Consider the following 22,047-nt stretch of genomic DNA (forward strand, 5'->3'; position numbering starts at 1 on the left):
AATATTAGGACCACTGTTGTTTTTAATTTTCATAAACGACATTGATGAAGGGATAGAGGGCGTGATGTCTAAATTTGCAGATGATGTTAAAATTGGTAGAGTAGTTAATGATCACTGTCAAGCTGAGCTTCTTCAGAGAGACCTAGATAGACTTCAGGAATGGTCAGAAAAATGGCAGCTATGCTTTAATCCAACAAAGTGTAAGGTATTACACCTGGGAAACAGTAATCCCAAAATAACTTATTCACTTGGTGGAGTTCAACTAAACCCAGTACTGGAGGAAAGGGACTTGGGTGTTACGATACGGTCAGACATGAAATTCTCTGAGCATTGTAAACAGGTTGCAAGGAAGGCCCCATGGTGTCCTATCGATGATCTATTGAACTTTTGCAAGTAGAGATAGGGACATGATAATCCCATTATATAAGGCTTATGTTAGACCACACTTGGAATACTGTGTTCAAGTATGGAGACTGCACCTAAAGAAAGACATCGAGCTTCTTGAAAGGGTGCAAAGACGGGTAACTCACCTGGTGAGATCGGAAAAAGGGCGTCCTTATTAAGAAAGACTTCGAATATGTGGGTTGCAGAGTTTGGAAACTAGACACCTTAGAGGAGATTTGATTGAGGTGTTTAAGGCTCTGAGAGGCATCAGTAAAATGAATGAGGACGAAATTTTCAAGATTATAAATGATGATAGAACTAGGGGACATAAATTCACGTTACTGGGGGGAAATGTTTAGAAATTGGACTGCAGGAAGTTTTATTTTAGCCAGCGAGTTATAAATTACTGGAATAAGTTGCCTTTGTGGGTGGTAGAGGCCGACAGTTTGGGGAAATTCAAAGGTCATCTGGATAGTACCTTCGGGTAAGGAAAGCTCATAGGATGATAGGTTTAATTTTTTTTTTTTTTATTAATTATTATTATCTATTTATTTTATTTTTTTTTTTTATTTTAACTTTTTTTTGTTTTTATCATAGTTTTGGTCTGATATTTTTTTTTTTTTTTTTTGGCTGGTGCAGCATAAGCCATAGGCTTTCTTGCATCATGCGGCCATTACTAATACTAATTATATCTCATTGTGAATATCTTCACAGTGAGTTGCCGAGGTATTGCACTTCCTTGAATAAGTAACGCGTCAGCTATGGAGAAGACTTATATTACTTATTCTCGGCAGATACCACCACCCAGACAGCACCGTTTGAAGAATGGTATGTGGTAAGATCCATATACTGTCCCTATTAGACTTTGGAAAGCAAAAAAAGCATAGGAAAGTGATATTAGAAGAGGAGAGGCACTGTTACTCCTCACACTCACTGAACTCAAACATTCATGAATCTCCCAAATAGGTAACGCTTCCCCATTAGGGAAGATTGTTGTTACCTATTCGTGGTGATGAGGGCCTCATCAAGACCCCCCCCAAGACGGCACCATTTTGGATCCAATTAGCTCCTGTTCAGTGGGTGGGCAGGCACCTTGGTGTTGCAATAGTGAAAACCCAATTATGAAGTATAACTCCACATGAGAGATGCTTGATCGTGTGTATGGTTTAATCTAAAACTATTTCTTGACTAAATATGTAAGAGTATGAAAAAGGTTGTTTATGCATGGGTAATGCACTTCCATCATTTCTACCACCTAGGTATTATGCATGCATCGTTTGATTATATCTCGCATTACCCATGCATAAACAACCTTATTCATACTTTTAGAAATTTAGTCAAGAAATATATTTAAATTAAACCATGCACACCATCAAGCATCTCTCATATTGTGGAGTTATGTACTTCGTAATTGGATTGTCACTATTTCAACAACAGGGTACCTGCCCACCCACCAATGAGTATGTCAACAAGCTTCGAAACAGTGCCGTCTGAATGGTGGTATCCTCCAAGAATAAGTGATATTAGTCTTCTCCCCTGGTGAAGCGTTATTTATTCAAAGCAGTACAATACCTCAGCAACTCATTGTGAAGGTATTCACAATACGAGATGTAATCAAACGATGCGTGCATACTACCTGGGTAGTAGAAATGATGGAAGTGCAGTACCGATGCATAAACAACCTTTTTCATACTCTTAGACATTAGTCAAGAAATAATTTTAGATATTTATTTACCATGATATACTGTAAGATAGTAAAGTAATTATAAGGAATTGTGTAAGATGTGGTTTCTTTCCTTGGCAATTCTTTAATTTTTATTTTATTTTACTTTATTGTTAATTATTAGTTATATTTAGTGATTTACAATAATATACCTATGTAAATCTAAGCAGACGCCATTACAGAATTTTTAGTGCGAACCCCCTAGAACACTTGCAAACCCCTGGGGGTTTGCAAATGACCAGTTGGGAACCGCTGTTGTAGAGGTTTCAAGACCAACTATGTTTTGGCAATTCATGATATACACCAGGAATTGTTAAACTAGTAGAACAAACTTATCTGCGAAAAGATCTAAATCTCCCAAACACTTCCTCATTCTTTTCACAAATATATCAGTTCTGATATACATTTCCACTTACAGTTTGTCAAACTCCATGTACTTTTTCTGACAATCCCAGTTATTAGTTGATATCATTGCTCATCTCAGTTGTCTGAATTATTCACTGACTGATTCCTTTTGCTTCAAAGATTGTACTTGTGCATATGTCCATTCTGATATTCCCTGTCAAGAGTTGTAGTAATTTGGAGGTCTCCTCTTTTTGATCTTCTCTGACTTAAAATTTTTCTACCACATTCTGTCAAATTCATTTGTTACCTCTAGTGTTCTCCCAAATCCAGTAATCAATTCAAATTTTTGACTTTCTCCAGTCCAAGTTTTCTAACAGTGAAGTAATTTTCCTTGGTGATTTTAATGGTCACAACTCCAGTTGGTTTCATTTTTCTAGTCATATGGACCCAGCTGATTGAGATGCTAAGAAATTGCAATTACTGATGACCTTGCACAGATTGTTCTTTTACCTACCAGCATACCAGACAGTCTTAACCATATAGCCAACATTCTTAACCTTTTTCTTACAAACAACCGTTCTAAGTACATAGTCAAGGTTCGGTAGTCTTCTAGGCACCTCAGATCACAACTTGGTAATAGTCTCTTCTCCAATGGACCTTTTTCTCATGGCCATTCTCAACCTTGTGTTGTTTGGCATTACCGAAATGCAAAATGGTAGGATTTGCACGATTTTTTTTATCTTCTTTTCCTTTGTTGGATTACTGTTTCAAATCTTGTAATGTCAGCATTTGCTCAGATCATGTCACTTAGTGAAATTATTCTTGTAGGGATGAAATCCTCTATTCCATAATCCACCTTAAAATCTAAACCTTAGTTTTCCAATAAATGTGCTAAGGTTGTTCAATAGAAGAATGTTGCATATTGTAATTAGCTGGTATCCAAATCTCCAGGTTCATTTTCTGCCTAACCAAAGCTCAAAAAAATTGTAAAACAATTATTAATCAGTCTAAACCCAATTTTGAACAGGCTAAGAGTAAAAATCTTACCTGCTGGCTGAATTCCATTGCTCGATCTGCAGCGTCAAAAACTGTGTCAATCTCTCGCAGGAGCAAAACATGGTAGAACAGTCTCAAATTTCAAAATAAGCAAAGGCTTCATGCAAAATGGACCCAATAGACAGGATAGCATACTCAAGAACCCATCCTCAGTTTAACAGAAGCAAATAAATCAGTGAAAACCTACATTGATAAAACACTCAAGGTAGGCAAGACACCATTTAAGGCAGGACATGATGATTTCCCTCAACTTAATCTAATAAAATGGCTTGACTACATTACAAGATTTAAGCCAAAGTTTGTGTCAGACCTTAAGAACCTTCACAACAGATGTCAGCGAGATAACCTCGCATCCATCATCATTACAAAAGGACAACACTTCCAGGCCATAAATAGTATCCCACCAACGTCATGTGCTGGATTTGATGGGATCCCACAATATATCCTTAAGAGCATAAGTGTTTTCATCATAGATGCACTTCTATTAATAAATGAAGTTCTCACACCTCAAAGTTTCCCAACAGCCTGAAACCAATATATAGTTTGGGCATAAATACAAATGGGCCTGTTGTACTGGATTCCATTGTGTAAGGAGATTAATGGTACTGTATATATCCAGTAATAAATTTAATGACAAATGACAAGAATGTAGTTTTCAGAGTAAAATGGACCCCTTCATCAGCAATATGCAGATTCTAACAGAATACAGAGTTGTGCGAGCTGTGATACGTGCATGGCCGCGATATTGAACATTCAACTACTAGATTGGTGCTCATTGTTGATGCACGAACTTCTGTGGGTTTGCTGCCAGCGTTTATCCAGCTTCAAGACAGTTGTTTCCAAGATAGGGTGTAGCCTCATGTCCTTGCAGCGATTCATGGTTCTTGAATTGCATGATATGTTGCGCAATTCTAGCCAGTGGCAGAAGTGCCGAGATTGGTCGATCACTTCGTAATCAAATTTAGGGTTAAGGTCATGGTGGGTCGACCAGAAATGTTCTGCGATTGCGGAGTGGTCAGTGTCACCAAGGTGAATTGATCTATCATGCTCAGCAAGGCTGTCTTGAAGGCATCTCGGGCTCTTCTATGTAGCAACTGCCACAATCTTTGCAAGTTACGCGGTATACCACTCCGCTACGCAAAAGAGGGGCGACCAGAGTTTTCATGTTAGAAACCAGGGAACATAAGCTCCTACCAGATAGTTGTAAGCATTTTATGCGATATTCCCGGAAGATTTTCGAAATCTGGTTCGACATGCCTGGATAGTAGGGAATATAGGTGGTAGGCATATTGTCATGTGGTGCAGGCAGTTTACCAACTACAGATTGGGCCACGCCGCTAGCCATCTCAACAGCACCACCCACACTCTATTCTCCCAAGCTTGGAACCATTCCAGCTCAGAGGCAGCTAGGCACACCAAGATTTTCAGGGTAAAAACTGACCTGGTCAATTGTGGCTATCCAACCCATATATTAGACAGGTGCTTGCTACAAGCGCAAGAGCTCGCAATCCACTGGAGACCATCATCATCACCAAATGACAATATGCCTACCACCTATATTCCCTACTATCCGGGCATGTCGAACCAGATCCTTCGAAATCTTGGATCTTCGGTTTATCATGACAAGTGTTTCTTGACTAATTTTTTCTTCTCTGGATTTCTTTTTACCTATAAGTTTCTTGGTCTTTATCACTTTCAGAAAGTTGTATTCCTCATCAATATCTTGGTCCTGAAAAGTCTGCAGGAGCTCAAACTTGTTCCTAAGTTTCAGTACATACTGCTTCTTCTCCTCTTCAGTTATCTCAAAGACCTTCATATTATTTACTCATGTCAGTTTTTTTTTTTTTTCTTTTCTTACATCTATATCAATTGTGCATCTTACCATTCTGTGATCAATTCCAACATTTACCTTGTTCAGGACAGTATCATCATTCACAATATATCTTCTGTTAGTGAGGATGAAGTTAGTTTCATTAGTTGTTAATCCATTTGGGCTCTTCCATGCCCACTTTCTCTTCACCCTTTTCTTGAGAAAAAGTGTTCATTACTGACATTCCTCGGAGAACTGCAAATTCCACAAGTCTTTCACCTCTCATTTCTTTCACCAATTCCAAAATTTTCTGCGCTCTTTTGTTCTCTTTCCAACCTTAGCATTGAGGTCCCCCATCTCTTAGCATAAGCACATCCATATATAACTTCCTCTGCATCTGTAAAACTGGGTTTTCTCTTTTGCTTTTGGCATTACTTTTTTTTTCAAACAGCTGTCCACCCTGCACAATTTGTAAATCTGCCCTATGATGGAATATTGTTCCCACATCTGAGGTGGTCCCCTAAAACCTCTCTCAGGAGTCTAGATTCCATTCAAAGGAGGGCAGTTAGGTTAATTAATGACTCATTTCCTCTCCACTCTACAGTCTCTCCACTCTCTGTTTTTAAGACTTTCTGTTTCTGCTGTATGCCTTTTCCATGGGCACTGTTTTTCTGAATTGGCATTTATAATTCCTGCTCTCTCTTCCAAATCAGTCCAAACACATGCTGCAACCAGTGAACATCCTTTTAGTGTCCAACTCACAGAACCAACTTTTCTTCATTTTTTATTCATTCAACTTCTACTTTCTTGAACAACCTTTCTCTGTGTATTTCCTAAAAATTTGCAATAGTTCAAGTCTAATGTCAACAAGTATCTTCTTTCATCTTCTCAACCTTCAGCCCATGTGAAGTACTAAGTACTACTGTTGTGTTTTGGATTTTAATAAAAAGAAAAAAAAAGAAAAGAAACAAACAAACTGTGTATGTAGGGATTTCATTGAGGCTTTAAAAGGATAAGGTGATTTTAATAATGGAATACAGATTTTTTTTTTTTTTTAAGGCTGATGCTTATTTAGCATCAGTTTAAAAAAAAAAAAAAAAAAAAGAACTCACCAACACTAGTACACCAGTAACTGCAGGTAACCTTGCCAGTCCACTTACAAATAGGATTAGATAGATGATATTGGCATTTCTCTAACAAATATACTTAATTCATTAGCTAACTTTCAGTTATTCTTTAATACAAAGTTATTACAAATAATAGTATCAGCTGTGAAAATATATGCTAATTTAACCATGTACTACAAATGCAATACAAAACTGAATTTTTTTAATAAATGGGCATATGAAAACAGGCTTAAAAATCAGAGGTAGCAATTATACCTGTTAGCCTCAATTGTCCAAATTTGGCTTACAAAAAGCAAAATTCTCTAAATTTGTATCCGTGTGTTGATGAAATTGAAATAAAATTGAATCAAATGATGCATAAATAGATGTAGAGGATATTATTAAATAAAGAAGTAAAGATTTTTTTTTGTCACTAAATTTTTTAACTTGTGTAATTATATAAATCTGAGCTCTATAATAACATAAATGATTTCAAATTAATTAGATGTCAGAGAACAATGAATTATGGAAAAAAGTTAAATTTTCAGGTGAAAATTATTTAGAATTACTTACTATAATAGATAAAATTTGAATAAGACAAAATAATAAAGGATTTATGATTTAATTTTTCTGAAAATGATGAAAGGTAAATTCACTTAGCAAAATGTTGGCACTTTTCATTGAGCCTAACGAAGTTTGGAAGGTACTTGAAGAATGCTGCTAGAGCAGTCATGAAGCATAAATTGAAGTTATCTTGCCTGAACCATAGTTGGGCTGCACTATGTACTGTGTATAAACCAAAATTAGAAAATTTTGGTTTCTTTACAAATGAGGCAAGGATTTGATTGCATTTATGAAACAAACTGAGTACAAAATCTTACTAGATTTTTTATTGTTTTTTTCAAGATGTAAATCAGTTAAACATACAGTAGAATCCTGTTATTCAGCATGATTGCAATCAGCAGCTGGTCAGTTAATCGAGAAAGTTGGTTAAAGTGAGGACTATAAAAAGTATGCATATGTATCATAAGAATTTTATTTTGACTTAAGGCCCTGGGTGCCAAGTGTTTTTCGAGGCCAAGCAACATTACTGCGACTTAGAGTGCTCTTGATAAGTGAATAGCATTATTTTTAAGTTCCTGTCTTTCTCTCAACAGTTTCATTTAAAAACAGTTCCATACTTGAAAACTACAAGTCAGAACGCAGAAAGGAAACTCACCTTTCTTTTCCTTTTTCATATATTTTTAGTAGCACTAACCAACTAACTAACCACTTGGCCTACTAGCGGCACTGCTCCTGCCTCCCTGTGGCGGGGCAGGAAATCTTGGTGGAAAAGTCCTCCAGCCAAGGGCCAAAAGGAGCAAACATGGCAAGCACAGACCATGTTTCTGCTACTCAAACTAGCAGAAAACTAGACCAAATGGATTCATGTACAGCTAAGAGACAAAGAACAGAGGATCTCCCTCTAGTTGCACCACTGTTTCTAGTTATTCATTCTAAGAATGAACAACTGATCAGAAGTTTGTCACCTTTCAGAATTCAAAAAACTCTTGAAATCATAGCTAGTTCCCCTAAAACAGTCAGAAGACTAAAATCAGGGGATCTGCTAGTAGAGATGACAAACCAAAAACAAGCTGAGCATCTAATGAAAGCAAAAACGTTTGGAGATATTCCAATAACTGTTACTCCCCATTCCACCCTGAATACCTCGAGAGGAGTAATTACTGAATGGGACCTCAACGTCCCCGAAGATGAAATCAAAGGAGAGCTGAAAAATCAAGGTTATTCAAGTCAAAAGAATAACAATTAAAAGAGATGGAGAAATTATCCCAACGAGGAATATAATTCTGACCTTCAACACTCCAAAAACTGTAAAAGCTGGATATCTAAACTGCCCACTAAACTGCATAAATAGATGTAGAGGATATTATTAAATAAAGAAGTAAAGACCATACATTCCAAATCCTGTCCGAAGTTTTAAGTATAGAAGTATGGACACTCTCAAGCAGTATGCAGAAGTTTCGCTATCTGTGCAAAATGCAGGTCATGAGAACATACCCAACAAGACTGTACAGCACAAAATTCAAGATGTCCCAACTGCAGAGGAGAACATAATGCCTACTCGAAAGAATGTGAAGAGTGGAAGAGAGAAAAAAGAATACAGAAATATAAAGTGGAAAACAATGTAACACATCAAGAAGCTAAAAGACCAATATAGCCACAACGAACAAATAGACCATCTTATGCACAAGTAACACAAACTTATAAAACAGTAGAAACACAGACAGAAGTAATAGTCCCACCAAAAAAAAGTCTATTTCAGATTGGGCACGCTCACTGCTTATTGACCCAAAACCAAAACAAAAAGCAGAACAGGCAATAAACACACCCATTATGATACCACCAACTAGAGAAACCAGCAAATCCACAAAACAAGATAGAACCACTGAAGTAAATGGGAATAAAATGGACAACATGGAAGTAGAAGAAAAGAATCAGATGGAAGAAAACAATACTAGAAATTTTTGCAGAGGAGGAAGAGATGGATACTGGAAAGCCATACTTCCCTAAAAAAGAAGACCAAAAACAGAGAACCCTAAGCCAACAACCTCAAGAAAACAAATAATGAATACATTTTTACATTGGAACTGTAGAGGATTCCACAGCAATTTTGAAGATATCCATGATCTCCTATCACAATACAATCCAATTAGTCTGTTTGCAAGAAACATATCTTTAAACCTCAGAATAAAATATCACTAAAACATTACAGTATGTACAGAAAGGACAGGATTATCAACAGTACAACACATGGAGTAGTAGCAATCTTAGTAAACTCCAGTATACCTACCCAGGTTCCTTTGCAAACTAATCTAGTGGTCATAGTAGTACAAATTGCAGTAAACTATCATATAACAATCGCCTCCATGTACCTGCCACCAAACCAAGATATAAGGTATCTAGAAGACCTGGTAGTCCAACTACCACTTCCTTTATTAATCATGGGAGATATGAATGGCCAACATCCTCTGTGGGGAAATGAAAACATTGATAAAAGAGATCAAATTATAGAAAAACTACTAGATAAGCTCAATCTTATACTCTTAAATGATGGTACACCGACATATATACGTCTATCCACAGGAACTAGTACAGCAGTAGATCTCTCCATATGCACTCCATCATTATACCCTCTACTGGAGTGAGCAGTTCACAATTATCCACTAGGTAGCGATCATTTTCCAGTAAAGATTACTTCAAACAAACCGACCCCTTGTCAACCGGAACGAACTCCAAAGTGGAGATTAGATAAAGTGAATTGGGTAAGATATAAGCAGCTGGCCATATTAGAAGAACAACAAATACAACAGGTTTCAATTGACTCTGCAGTGAAATATGTAACTGATAAACTCCTCCATGCAACAGAACAAACAATACCAAAAACCTCTTCAAAGTTTCCCATACATCCAAAGCCGTGGTGGAACAATGAATGTACTTTAGAAAAACAAGAGGAAAAACAAGGCATGGAATAATTTCCAAAGATACCCTACCACAACTAACGTGATACATTTCAAAAAAGAAAGGGCAAATGTTAGACGCATTACTAAGATCAGTAAAAAAGAATCTTTGATTCGTTTCCCATCTACAATTACTAGCAAAACAGACAACAGGAAGGTTTGGGACAAAATAAATAAAATAAACAACAAATACCAAAGAATTTCTGCTCCTTTTATAAAATGGAATGGAAAAGATATATCAAAGCCTGAAGGCATAGCCAATGCTCTTGGTAGAACATTTGAAAAAATATCAAGCAATAGCTCCTATGAACCAGCTTTCCAAAAACATAAAGCAAATAAAGAAACATAAATTAAATTTCTCCAGTAAAAGTAGAGAAGCCTATAACCAACCTTTCACTCTCAGAGAACTTCATAAAGCCATTTCAGAGATGAGGCAAAGTGCAGCGGGTCCAGATGAAATAGTATACATGATGGTACAACAATTAGATGAGTAATCATTGATATCATTACTCTTGTTGTATAACAGGATATACCTAGAAAATTCCTTTCCAAATCAGTGGCGTCATGCAATAGTCTTAGCCGTTCCAAAACCAAATAAAGATCCCACAAATCCAATCCACTATCGCCGAATAGCCTTAACTAGTTGCCTTGGAAAAATACTTGAAAAAATGGTAAATGCCTGATTAATGTGGTTTTTAGAAACCCATAACTTACTAAACAGCTCAATGTGGTTTCAGAAAGAACAGGTGCACTCTAGACTTAATGATAAAAGCAGAAAACAACATAAGAAATGCCTTCATAAGAAAGCAGCATCCAGTAATGATATCTTTTGATATAAAAAATGCATGGCGATATGGATTACTTAAAGACATTTATAACTTTGGGATGAGAGGACATCTCCCAATATATATGCATAATTTTTTGCAACAACAAACTTTCCAAGTTAGAATATTAACCACTATCGCAGGTTTTTATACAAGAAGAAGGAGTACCACAGGCATCAGTACTCAGTGCTACCCTTTTTACCATAAAAATCAACTCAATAGCTGAACAAATACCAAATACCATAGATACCCCACCTTATGTTGATTATTTCAGCATTTCTTGTCACTCGCAAAACATGCGAACAATAGAGCGCCAACTGCAAACAACAATCAATAAAGTAATAGCATGGACCCAAAACAATGGCTTTCGACTCTCTAAACAAAAGACAGTTGGAATACACTTTCCACTAATCAACTAATCCACTGGGCCTGACGTAGCCCAGTGGTCAGGAGCGAGAATGCATAGCACGCGTTCCTTGAGTGGACCGGGGTTCAAGCCCGTGACTACCAAATACGATAAATATTTGTATTGACGATTTATTGTAAACTCCACTGACTTGGTTGTCGTGCCGGAGTATAAACAGAAAAAAAAAAAAATAAATAAATAAATAATCCCAATAACATCCAGCACAATTTTTCTTGGACTAACCCTTGATAAGAAACTGACCTTTTTAGATCACATAAAATGTCTTAGAACAAACTGTCTAAAGAAATTGAATATTCTGAAAGTTATATCTGCAACAATGTGGGGAGCAGACAGGTACACTTTGTTACATCTTTATAGAACCTTTATAAGATCCAGACTCAATTACGGGGTACCAGTATATAGCTCGGCAAGACCTAGCGCCTTAAGATGGTTAGACCCTATACACCATAATGCACTACGTATAGCCCTAGGAGTGTTTTGTACTTCTCCGGTTCAGTGTCTCTATGCTGAAACCTATGAACCTCCACTCCACCTCAGAAGACAAGAATTCCTACTATCTTATGCAGCTAAAATAAAGTGTATTCCAAAGATCCTGTGTACAAAACATTATATGCACCAATATGGGAACATTTGTACAGAGTACTTCCAACAGACCGACCGGGCTAGCCAGGTGAGCAAGGCTGTTCATTTTGATGAACAGCCTTGCTGTTCATCAAAATGAACAGCAAGGAACAATGGCAAAAAATATGGAATGAGCAAACTTATAATAAACTCTATCAAATTAAACCAAATTTAAAGAAGTGGAAGTCCAGCGAAAGAGATATACAAAAAGAAGTAATCCTAGCCAGGTTAAAGATAGGACATACATATCTTATTCATTCCTATCTACTTAGAGCCGAAGAACTGCCTCAGTGTAATCAGTGCCATGTGCAACAAACAGTTAAACATTTGTTACTAGACTGTCCAGCCTATACAAACGAAAGAAAAACAGCCTTTAAAACCATAACTAAAATTCAAGATGCTCCTACTCTGACAAACATTTTAAGTGAAGAAAATAATATACAAGAGGTTTTCCACTATCTAAAATTAAGACTTTTATAATCAGATTTAAGAAGAAAAGATTCAATGTAAATCGATGTATACAATCAAACTCCCTCTCTCCATTAAATACTTTGTGAATAATTTATAATCGGGCATTTATTTGAAAGGCAATTGCAAGAGATCAGAGTAGAAAATGCAAAACTTTGGGAGGTGCATTATGGCCATAGAAGCCGATGCACCAACAACTAACAAACAACAACAACATTTTGACTTAAAACATATTCATACTTTTTTATGGATCATGATCCTCTGTGTTCCCTTCTTTAAGTTCCTCACAATGAGTATTATCCAGAAAGAGAGCCTTTTCAGGTAAGCTTATTTCTTCAAGTGTTTCTTTACAGACGGTACAAATTTGTTAAAAAAACATTCTTTGAATAATGCAGAGTTCGTCCATTCTGATTTTTATGAGTGTTAGTAAACTTGTAAAGGTGGATAGTTTATATTTTTAAAAGCCCCAAGATTAGTTGATTTACAGAACTTAAAATGTTGATTTTTGAGTTCCAGTTGCATTGCTACAAGTGGATACCATGCTCTGAACTTAGCTCTAAATTATAACATCTTGTAATTTAGATCTGTTTCATTCATATTGTAGAGTTGTTCTCCAGTGAGTTTTTCTCTCTTTATAAATGACCTTAAATCTCCAATAAATTTTTGAGCAGGTGGCTGATTGGCAGATGTTCTCTCCTGCTAATACTCACTACATGAATACCCATATTTTTTGTAACATTCAAGTCATCTGTCACTTGCTGTAAAACTTTCTGAATGCTGATTGGAGTTGTGTTATTTTGCATGAACCAAAGCCAGAATGCACAGTCTACTGTATATCTCGGTTTTAAAGTGGGTAAGAACTCGATGGCTTTAATGAAACACTGTAAAATCTTTCTTTATTTTTCCACTCTTTTTCAGTTGTCTTGCTCACACCTAATTGACAGTAATTTTTTTAGAGACTCACTTTTATTAATTCTTCCTTTTCTTACCCATATATCATTAATTTACATAAAATTTAATCAAATTACTTAATCTAATTAAAGTAACAAATATTATTGTTGTTAATGTGGTTTGGAACAGATACCAAACTGACCTCTTGGGAAGCATACAACTCAACAGGCAGGTGTGATGTACTATATTAGCTGCAAGATACTAGTGCCCATGGCACACTGCAATATGCCATGGGCACTAGTCTAGTATATTTAAAAAGGAAAGGGAGAGCATATGTTAATCCGGTGATTTGGTTAAGAGGTCTTCTGTTATAATCAGTTCTTAGCTTTCGCATGCTTTATCACCAAGAAAAGCATTTCAAATAAATAAATCAATCGAAAGAGGATCTATTTTCTAAGGCCACACTTATCAGAATTGTATACTTATTTAAGATTTAAAAACATATTGGTATTAAACAGGATTTTTGGAATTCAATTTTATTGGATATTTACAATTGCTAATTCAAGTTCTTTGAGTTGGGAAACCATTAATATTTATTCCAATTGAACAAGCAGTTTTGCAAACATCACTTGGAATGAATGGATTTCATATGCAGCATCAGCCAAAAAAAAAAAAAAAATAAATAAATAAATAATAAAAAATAACCACTTCCACTTCACCCCTCTGTTCGTTCGAAATATCTGTCCAGCTGAGCCTTAAACTTATTTAGGCTATCAACTTCCACGACAAGGGATGGAAGTCTGTTCCACCAACCACCCGCTGGCTAAAGGCAAATTTCCTCACGTCTATCCTACATCTGTCCTTCCTCAATTTGAATTTATGCCCTCTCAGGTGATTATTCTGAGCAAGAGGAAGAATCCCATCAGCATTGAGCATGCTCAAACCATTCAAGGCTTTATATACCTCTATCAGATCACCTCGCTGGTGCCTAGTCTCCAGACACTGTAATTTTCAAAACTTAAGCCTTTCTTCGTAAGAGCACCCCTTTGTTCCATTCACTAATCTTGTTGCCCTTCTCTGTACTCGTTCCAGCATCTCTACATCCTTCTTGAAATGAGGCCTCCAGACCTGTATACAATACTCTAGGTGTGGCCTGACCATTGCCTTATACAAGGGAATAGTCACCTCCTTATCCCTGCTAGAAAAATTCCTATATATCATTGACAATACACCATGAGCTACTCTTGCAGCCCGTCTGCACTGCTCAGAGGACTTCATATCTGCCTGCACAACCCCCCCCCCAGGTCCCTTTCATTCTCTACCACTGTCAGCATAGTACCACAGAGTTGATACGTTGCTCTGGGGTTGCTGTTTCCCATATGTAGTACTTTACATTTGTCAATGTTAAACTTCATTTGCCTCCTCTCAGCCCATCTGCTCAACCTTTCCAGGTCCTGTTGCAGTAGCATAGTGTCAGTAGTGTCCTTGACAACCCTGCCAACCTTCGTATCATCTGCAAACTTGGACATTAAGCTTGATATACCATCATCAATACCATTTATAAATACAGAAAACAATAATGGACCCAATACTGAACCCTGAGGGACTCCACTAATAACATTAGTCCATGATGAGCAGTGTCCATTGATTACCACTCTGTCTTCTCCCCCTCAACCGCCCCTTTATCCATAGCAGCAATTTGCCTCCAATGCCACACTGCTCCATTTTGTGCAGCAGTCTTCCATGTGCAACAGTATCAAAAGCCTTTCTAAGATCCAAGTATATAATATCAAAGTTATTCCCTGCATCCAGTTCTTTTGTGACTGCATCATAGTATCCAATCAAATTGGTCAGGCAAGACTTCCCCTTAACAAAACCATGCTGTGTCTGAGCTATAACTGAAGGCTTGTCTAGATGATCCTGCAGTGCTTCTTTAACCAGTGCCTCCATTAATTTTCCGGGAACAGAAGTTAAACTAACAGGTCTATAATTACTTGTGTCGCCCTTTGATCCTCCTTTGTGAATTGGGGTGGAATTCTCTCACTTTTGGAATTCTCTCATTTTCAAGGTGTGTAGCAAAAGAAAAATTATCAAATTTTTCTGGACTAACGGTTTTCGCCATCAGGTAATTAGAGAAATGTGACAGACCATTTTGTCAAATGATTGATCTGTACATCATTTACTTTGTCTTTGAAGGAACTCACCGAGCTTCTGTTATCTTGGAGATTATTATTTTATTTTTATTTATTTTTTATTATTTTTAAATTCTGTTTTAAATTAAGTTCATTCAGTTTAATAGTGAAATATGTTAAGGGACAAAATTTGTCAGTACATGTCATCACAGAATGCAATATAGAATTTGTTTGACCTTAAAAAAAAAAGACTAGAGAACTTTTCTGGTGTTTTTTCCTCAACTCAAGCATTTCAGTGTACAACAGCACATCACAATATTTATTGTTTTTTTTTTTTTTTTTGGTAGTTGTTGGCGCATAGGCTTCTGTGGCCATAATGCACCTCCCAAGGTTTTGCAGTACTTTGATCCAAGCCCGAGGCGGGAATCAAACCCGGGACCTTTGGGTTGCCAGGCAGGCACTTTACATACCCGGCTGGCAATATTTATTGTCTGCAGCTTCAAGATCTTTGAATAAATAGTGGTGACTTTGGAAAAGATGTGTACTTTTTGCAAAGAGCAAGCAGTCATTTGTTACAGCTGACAGCTCACACCACATGATCATTTGTAATAGACAGTTTTTGCCGAGGTGAATTATTGTCTTGCAAGTAATTCTTGACATTTTGCTAAATATCTGATTATTATTTGCTTATGAAAAGAAAATAGTTTTAAAATACTTCTTTTGCAGAAAAATCACTATAGGCCACTTCAATAATCGGCTGCTTATCATCTCTTGGCTGGTAATCATCTCTTGAATATCAGTCCTTTGTGCTGCTGTTTGTTGCAAAAGCTGAGGTCTAACCCACGATTTCATTACCAAACTTAAATTGTAGTAGAGTGGCAGATAATATTGCTTCTTTTGCCATCTAGCTATTTGAGAGGTTTGTCATGCTTAATTAACCTCCGAGAAATAAGGTGGTTTTAAATGATGCAGTACTCTGTTTTATACTGATTTTCTGAAGATAGTGTGATATGATGCTAATTTTGGTAGAGGCCGTAGAAATGTATATAATAATATGCCAGTTGGGCTAGCCAGGTGGATAAAGTGCCTGCCTGGCAACCCAAAGGTTGCGGGTTAGAATCCCCCCTCAGACTTGGATCAGAGTAAAATGCAAAAACTTTGGGAGATGCATTATGGCCACAGAAGCCGATGCCCCAACAACTAACGAAAAAAAAAAAAAAAAAATATATATATATGTATATATATATATATATAATATGGCATATACTGCATGCTGAATTGCAACCTTAGCTCTTTGAATGAATGAGGGTGATTTCAATGAACAGTATCCTTTTCGGTATCAATTGAAAGAAAATGATTTGACCAAATCTTAACTTCTTGGTGGCCGTAATCCTTGTATTCCTCTGCCTGTGAAACAGAAATACACAAATCATGAAAAACATGTGTTTTTAATGATTTGTATATTATGCTTACTGTTGATTGTCTCATTAAAAAAGATAGTCTTCTTAATGATGCTGTACACTACATTCCAGCTTGCCATAATTGTTTTTTGGATCCTTTATAACTGATATTTAGTGTAACTTTCCAAAATAAATAATCTTTGCTTCAGAATGTACACTATTCTCGTACTTGATCTGAAACAGAAATGATGAAATGTCACATCAGTGGGTTGCATTTTATGTTTTTGAACAATACAGTAACAGACTGCCACATTCTGATTTCTCCAGTATATATGATTATTGTTAGGAAATTAGAGATTCATCATAGCCACAACTACTTCATGTTTTTCACGTTTTTTCACGTTTGGAATTTGCTGTGTCAACAAATGATGCTAGTGAATTATCAGAACAGAACCAGTGATGTTCCCATAATTAAAAAAAGAAAAATTAGCGTGAAAAAATAAAAAAGAAGTTGTGTGACTTCTGTCACACCAACAAAACTTCTTAGTGGTGCCGTGAACACATTGGTAGCCCCAAACATAAAATATAATGTAGTTTATTCACCAAAATATTTTTCTTGTTACGTATATTTGTAAATGTGAAGTAAACAGATATGAGAAGATAAATATACATTTAGCATTACCTAACTAATACTGAAAGTATATTTACCTAACTAATGTTTTCGCTAGTGTGAGTACTAACTTTCGTGTTAGGGTTTTAATTGTGATAAATAAGTATATAAAAGGTTCTAGTAACATAGGTTGGCATTTTTTTTTTTTTTTTTTTTTTTTTAGCTAAGAAATAGCTTACTTTTAGTAAAGCTGTGACTAATTTAAAACTTGGCAAATGCAGTGGTATAGCGTAATATATAAAGTGAACTTGATAACATAATGTACAACATAACTTGGATAGTGTAATACATATTATTGCATTTAGGTATATATTAGCTTAGTGTAGTATTGTCAAATTAAATTGAAATTAAACAGAAATCATGCCCCAGACTATAGCAGCAAAACAGCAGGGCTCACAGTAGCTTTAGAGCTGTGGCTCGATGAAAAACTGAAGGGGGAAATTCTCCTGCAAATCACTGCTTAATGAATGCACTACTTGTGCAATGTTTGTGGACCCTACCGGAACAGGATGTGATACAGCCAAGGAGTATGCCTTTGTGTATGTGTGTGTTCAGATAATGAGAAGAAGTTAGGTGCCAACCCAGCATTCTCTTGAGCATTTATGAGAGCTAAAAGATTAGGGTGGATGCCTTCGAAGGAATTAAAATGGTGGGCTCAATCAAGTTCTCATCTGCCCATCTCAACCTCAGAGCTCACACTTGTGCATCAGCCAACACAGTGGTAATCCCCAAGGCAGAATGTGTTGGCCCACAGGAGGTAGTTATTGTTGGCAACTCTATTGTCAATGGAAAATATATTGTGCAAAAAGGATAAGTGTAATAAGACGGAATAACTGAATATAACGGAATAACGAAAGTTAGATAAAGAAACTCAGCCATAATACTCGATACTGGAAAAAAAAAATATATATATAGTGTTATAACTGCATTGGGATATAAGTTTAGGGTTATAATTTTGTATTGAAATTTTATTGAAATTGAATCGAAATCATGACTCAGAGCAGCAAAGCAAAAGGCTCGAACTAATGGGAGTGGTGTGGCTCAGGGGAGAACTGAGGGGGGGGGGCAGTTGCTCTTGAATCACAGCCTTTTAAAATGCACTGCTTGTTTGATGTTTTTGGAGCAATCAGGTGCGGAACATGATACTGCCAAAGGGAATGTCTTTGTGTATGCGCAATGTAAGTAGTGTGAGGAAATCAGGCGACAACTCAGCGTTGTTATGGGCCTATATAAGAGCTTCAAGGACAGGGTGGATGCCCTCGAAGGATCTAAATTGAGGGGCCCATCAAGCTCTCAGCTGCCCACATCAACACCAGAGCTTGCATGTGATCATTGCGTAAGACGGTAGCAACCCCCAAGGCAGAATTCGCTGGTCCTGCAGGAGCTAGTAGTTGTCGGTGACTCTATTGTCAGGGGAAATGGGAAACATGTTGTGTAAAAAGGATAGATGAAACAGAACCAGTGTATGTCTGCCAGGGGCAAAGGTTGATGATGTTGTAGAGCAGATATCATCTTTTAAGGGCACAAAAGGTGATATTGTTGTACACATTGGCACTAATGATATTAAGAGTAGAAGACCAGCGGATTTACTTAACAAGTACAGGCCACTTCACTGTTGAAAAAAAGCCGTGAATTAGGATTGAATTTGAAAGTGTCTACAATTCTGCCCAGTCACAGTAGGAGGCAGTACATGTTTTAAAAAGCCTTGTCAGCCAATTAAGCCTTGGAGGGAATGTGCAAAGCTTGTGGGGTAGAATTTTTTTCAGTGTGGTCTGTGCTGTTAACAATAGAGACTGTTTTTGCAGGGATGGAATACGTTTAATATAAAAAGGATGCAAGAATATTTGCTATGGCTATTGAGGTAGTGATGGGCAGGTCAGAAAACTGCTAACTTGTTGGGGGATACCCAGATTAATAGACTAAGAATCAACATACAGGCAGAGGTTAAATTCTTGCACTGCTTCTGTTTTAACATGCAGCAGCAGCTTGGAAAGCAAGGTGTCGGGGATTTCAAGCCAGACAGCAGTGAGCCGTCATTGAACAATTAAATACATGGGCTGTATTAGGGTAACTAAGAGTAAAAACACTAATGCTAGCAACATTATAAATAAATTTGATGAATTTGAAGTGCTGATTAAGTCATCAAATGCAGACATGGTAGGGATATCAGAGATATGGTGTCACTCAGACATAATCAATGCTGAATTTGAATATGGTGAGCACAATGCATACAGAACGGACACGCAAGACAGTAGGAAAGAGGGATTATGCCCTTAGTTAAAAAGCATGTTAAATCTGAGGTAGTAAATCCAGTCAAAATGGATGCCCAGAGCAATGTTGAGTCAATTTAGTGTGACATAAACACTGAGAAAATAAAACTGTGAGTAGGAGTGTGCTATTGGCCTAATGACTGTGATGAGTATACCATACAACTATACAGAGAAATAGAGGGCCAGTAAATCAGGATGTCATAAAATGGGGGATTTTAATTTTTCAGTTGTTGACTAGAATTTGTGAGTTGGTCACTCGTGCACTAGTAAGACATTTTGTGGATTTATTAAATGATTGTTTTTTACAGCAGCATGTTAGAGGAACAAGTGAGAGAAATACCCTTGATCTGATTATCAGCAGTGATTCTTCATGCATTAAGGATCTGCAGATAAAAGAACCACTAGGTGGCAGTGATCAATCACAGTCGGATTTACTTAGAGGTAACTACCATCAAGGAAAAAGGGAAAGGTTTTTGATTTCACAAAGGCTACTACAGTGGGATGAACTGTTGATGTTACCAGCAGTAAATTCTGAATGGAAAGCATTCAGGAAAATAATCATAAAGTTACTGAGATTTTCTTACCAACTAAGAAATAATGTTCAAAGTGCTTAGACCTAAATGGATGTCAAATGAACTGATGAGACTTGTGACAGAGAAGGAAAATGCTTGGGATGCATATAAATTATCAGGTGATACAGAAACCTATGGTAGATATAGACTAATCCATAATCAAGTCACAAAGGAGGTTAGGCAAGCTAAGGCAGATTATGAGAAGTATATGTCAAAGAACATCAGTAACAAAGACTTCTGTGTGTATATTAATAGTAGAAGGAAGGGATCAATTACATTGGGCTACTTGATATTGGTGGTTTAACTGTCGACCCTGCTCAGGTTGCTGAGAAAGTGAATAGGAATTTTGCATCTACGAGGGGTGATAATTTAATCTGTGGAGTGGTGCAAGATCTTAATTGTCATCATCTGAATCTTCTGTGGATTTCTCCTTCTCAAAATGCTCTCCCTTGAACTTTATACACTTTCGCAACCGTCATACGCACATATTAAATGCTTCTTGCAAGCCATTTTTCGAATGACTGCGAAGTGCTTCCGCTGAGGTTCTGCAAGCATCATTGTCGGATGCAAAACACGTGCCTTTCAGAGCTTTCTTCAGACTTGAAAACAGGAAGAAATCACACAGGGCTAACTCTGGGGAATAAGGGGGGATGTGGCAGGACCTCAGTGCCTATCTCTGAATGACTCATAATGACTGGCTGCACAATATTAGTCATATGGGGCCTGGCATTGTCTTGATGGAGAAACTACTTCACAACATGAAGTTCTTACTTTTCTCACAAATGATGCGGTAAAGTTTGGCTCTGAGAACCTCAGAGTATGCCTCCGTATTTATAGTTGTTCCACAAGGCACAAAATGTGTAACAAGAATGCCTTTATGTCAAAAAACACAAGAACCATTTGTTTGCCAGCTGGACGAGAAGCTCAATTTCTTAGATATTGGTGAATCAGAATGCTTTAACTTACTCGATCGTTGTTTTGTCTCTGGATCATAGTGAAAAATCCAAGTTTCATCACAAGTCACTATTCAATTTAAGAAGTTTTGACCGTGTGTTTCAAAACGATTGAAGCTTTGTACAAGTCTACACTTTGATATTTTTGTTCTGGAGTCAAATCGTGTGGAATCCAGTGGCACAGATTCACAGCATTTTCAGGTGATCTTTCACAATATTGTGAGCACTACCGTATGAAATGGAAAGAAGTGTAATTTGCCTGTCTTAATTCAAGATTTCGTGGGGCTTTTGCAATTTTCTCAGGAGTTGTTGAGGAGGAAGGCTGACCAATTCTTGGGTCATCAGCAGCAGACTCATGGCCTTCACTGAATCACTTGGGCCATTTATTTATGGCCATCCTACCAAGACGCTCAATACTATACACTTCATTCATCTCTGACTGTTTCCGGTGCATTTAAGCCCCATCTGACACAATAACAAATCACATATCGCTGTTCATTCTTTATGTCCAATGTGATACCTTCTTCAAAACAATCATCAGTGACATGCTGCTAAAAAAAAAAACTCTTCACTCAATACTCACTAGCTTGATAAGTACTGGCTTGCACACACAAAATTTGCTCAGTAGCAATCAGGTAGAGCATCTCTAGTGGCATTTATGGAAAATTCATGCAGTAAACATAAAATCCTGCACGAGTCTGCAAATTAAATGATCACCCCTCGTACATTCACACATGGAATTCTTTAAGGTAGGGATGCCAGAAGTTTATCAAACTCTTGATAAATCTTGATTATTTTGTCATACTAAAGAAAAAGTGGCAGAGAAATTGCTGAAGCCTAAAATAAAAAAAGGTGCCTTGGGTGGGTTGGATATATC

General features: G+C 37.0%; 1 protein-coding gene across 2 annotated transcripts in view; it reads left to right on the top strand.

The window, feature by feature from the left end:
- Positions 1 to 22,047, top strand: part of Sec22 (vesicle-trafficking protein SEC22) — a 68,133-nt gene that overhangs the window by 4,227 nt on the left and 41,859 nt on the right. The window contains exon 2 of one of the 2 annotated variants that reach the window (XM_090368606.1): positions 17,942 to 17,948. The exons of the other annotated variant lie outside the window; for it this stretch is intronic. Within the exon in view, the coding sequence (XP_090224732.1) occupies positions 17,942 to 17,948 (7 nt within the window). The remainder of the gene's footprint in view (positions 1 to 17,941; positions 17,949 to 22,047) is intronic. 2 annotated transcript variants of the gene reach the window in all.

The sequence above is a fragment of the Mastigoproctus giganteus genome, chromosome 2 (genome assembly GCF_048544385.1).
Source record: "Mastigoproctus giganteus isolate SK-2022 chromosome 2, ASM4854438v1, whole genome shotgun sequence".
Lineage (NCBI taxonomy): Eukaryota > Metazoa > Arthropoda > Arachnida > Uropygi > Thelyphonidae > Mastigoproctus > Mastigoproctus giganteus.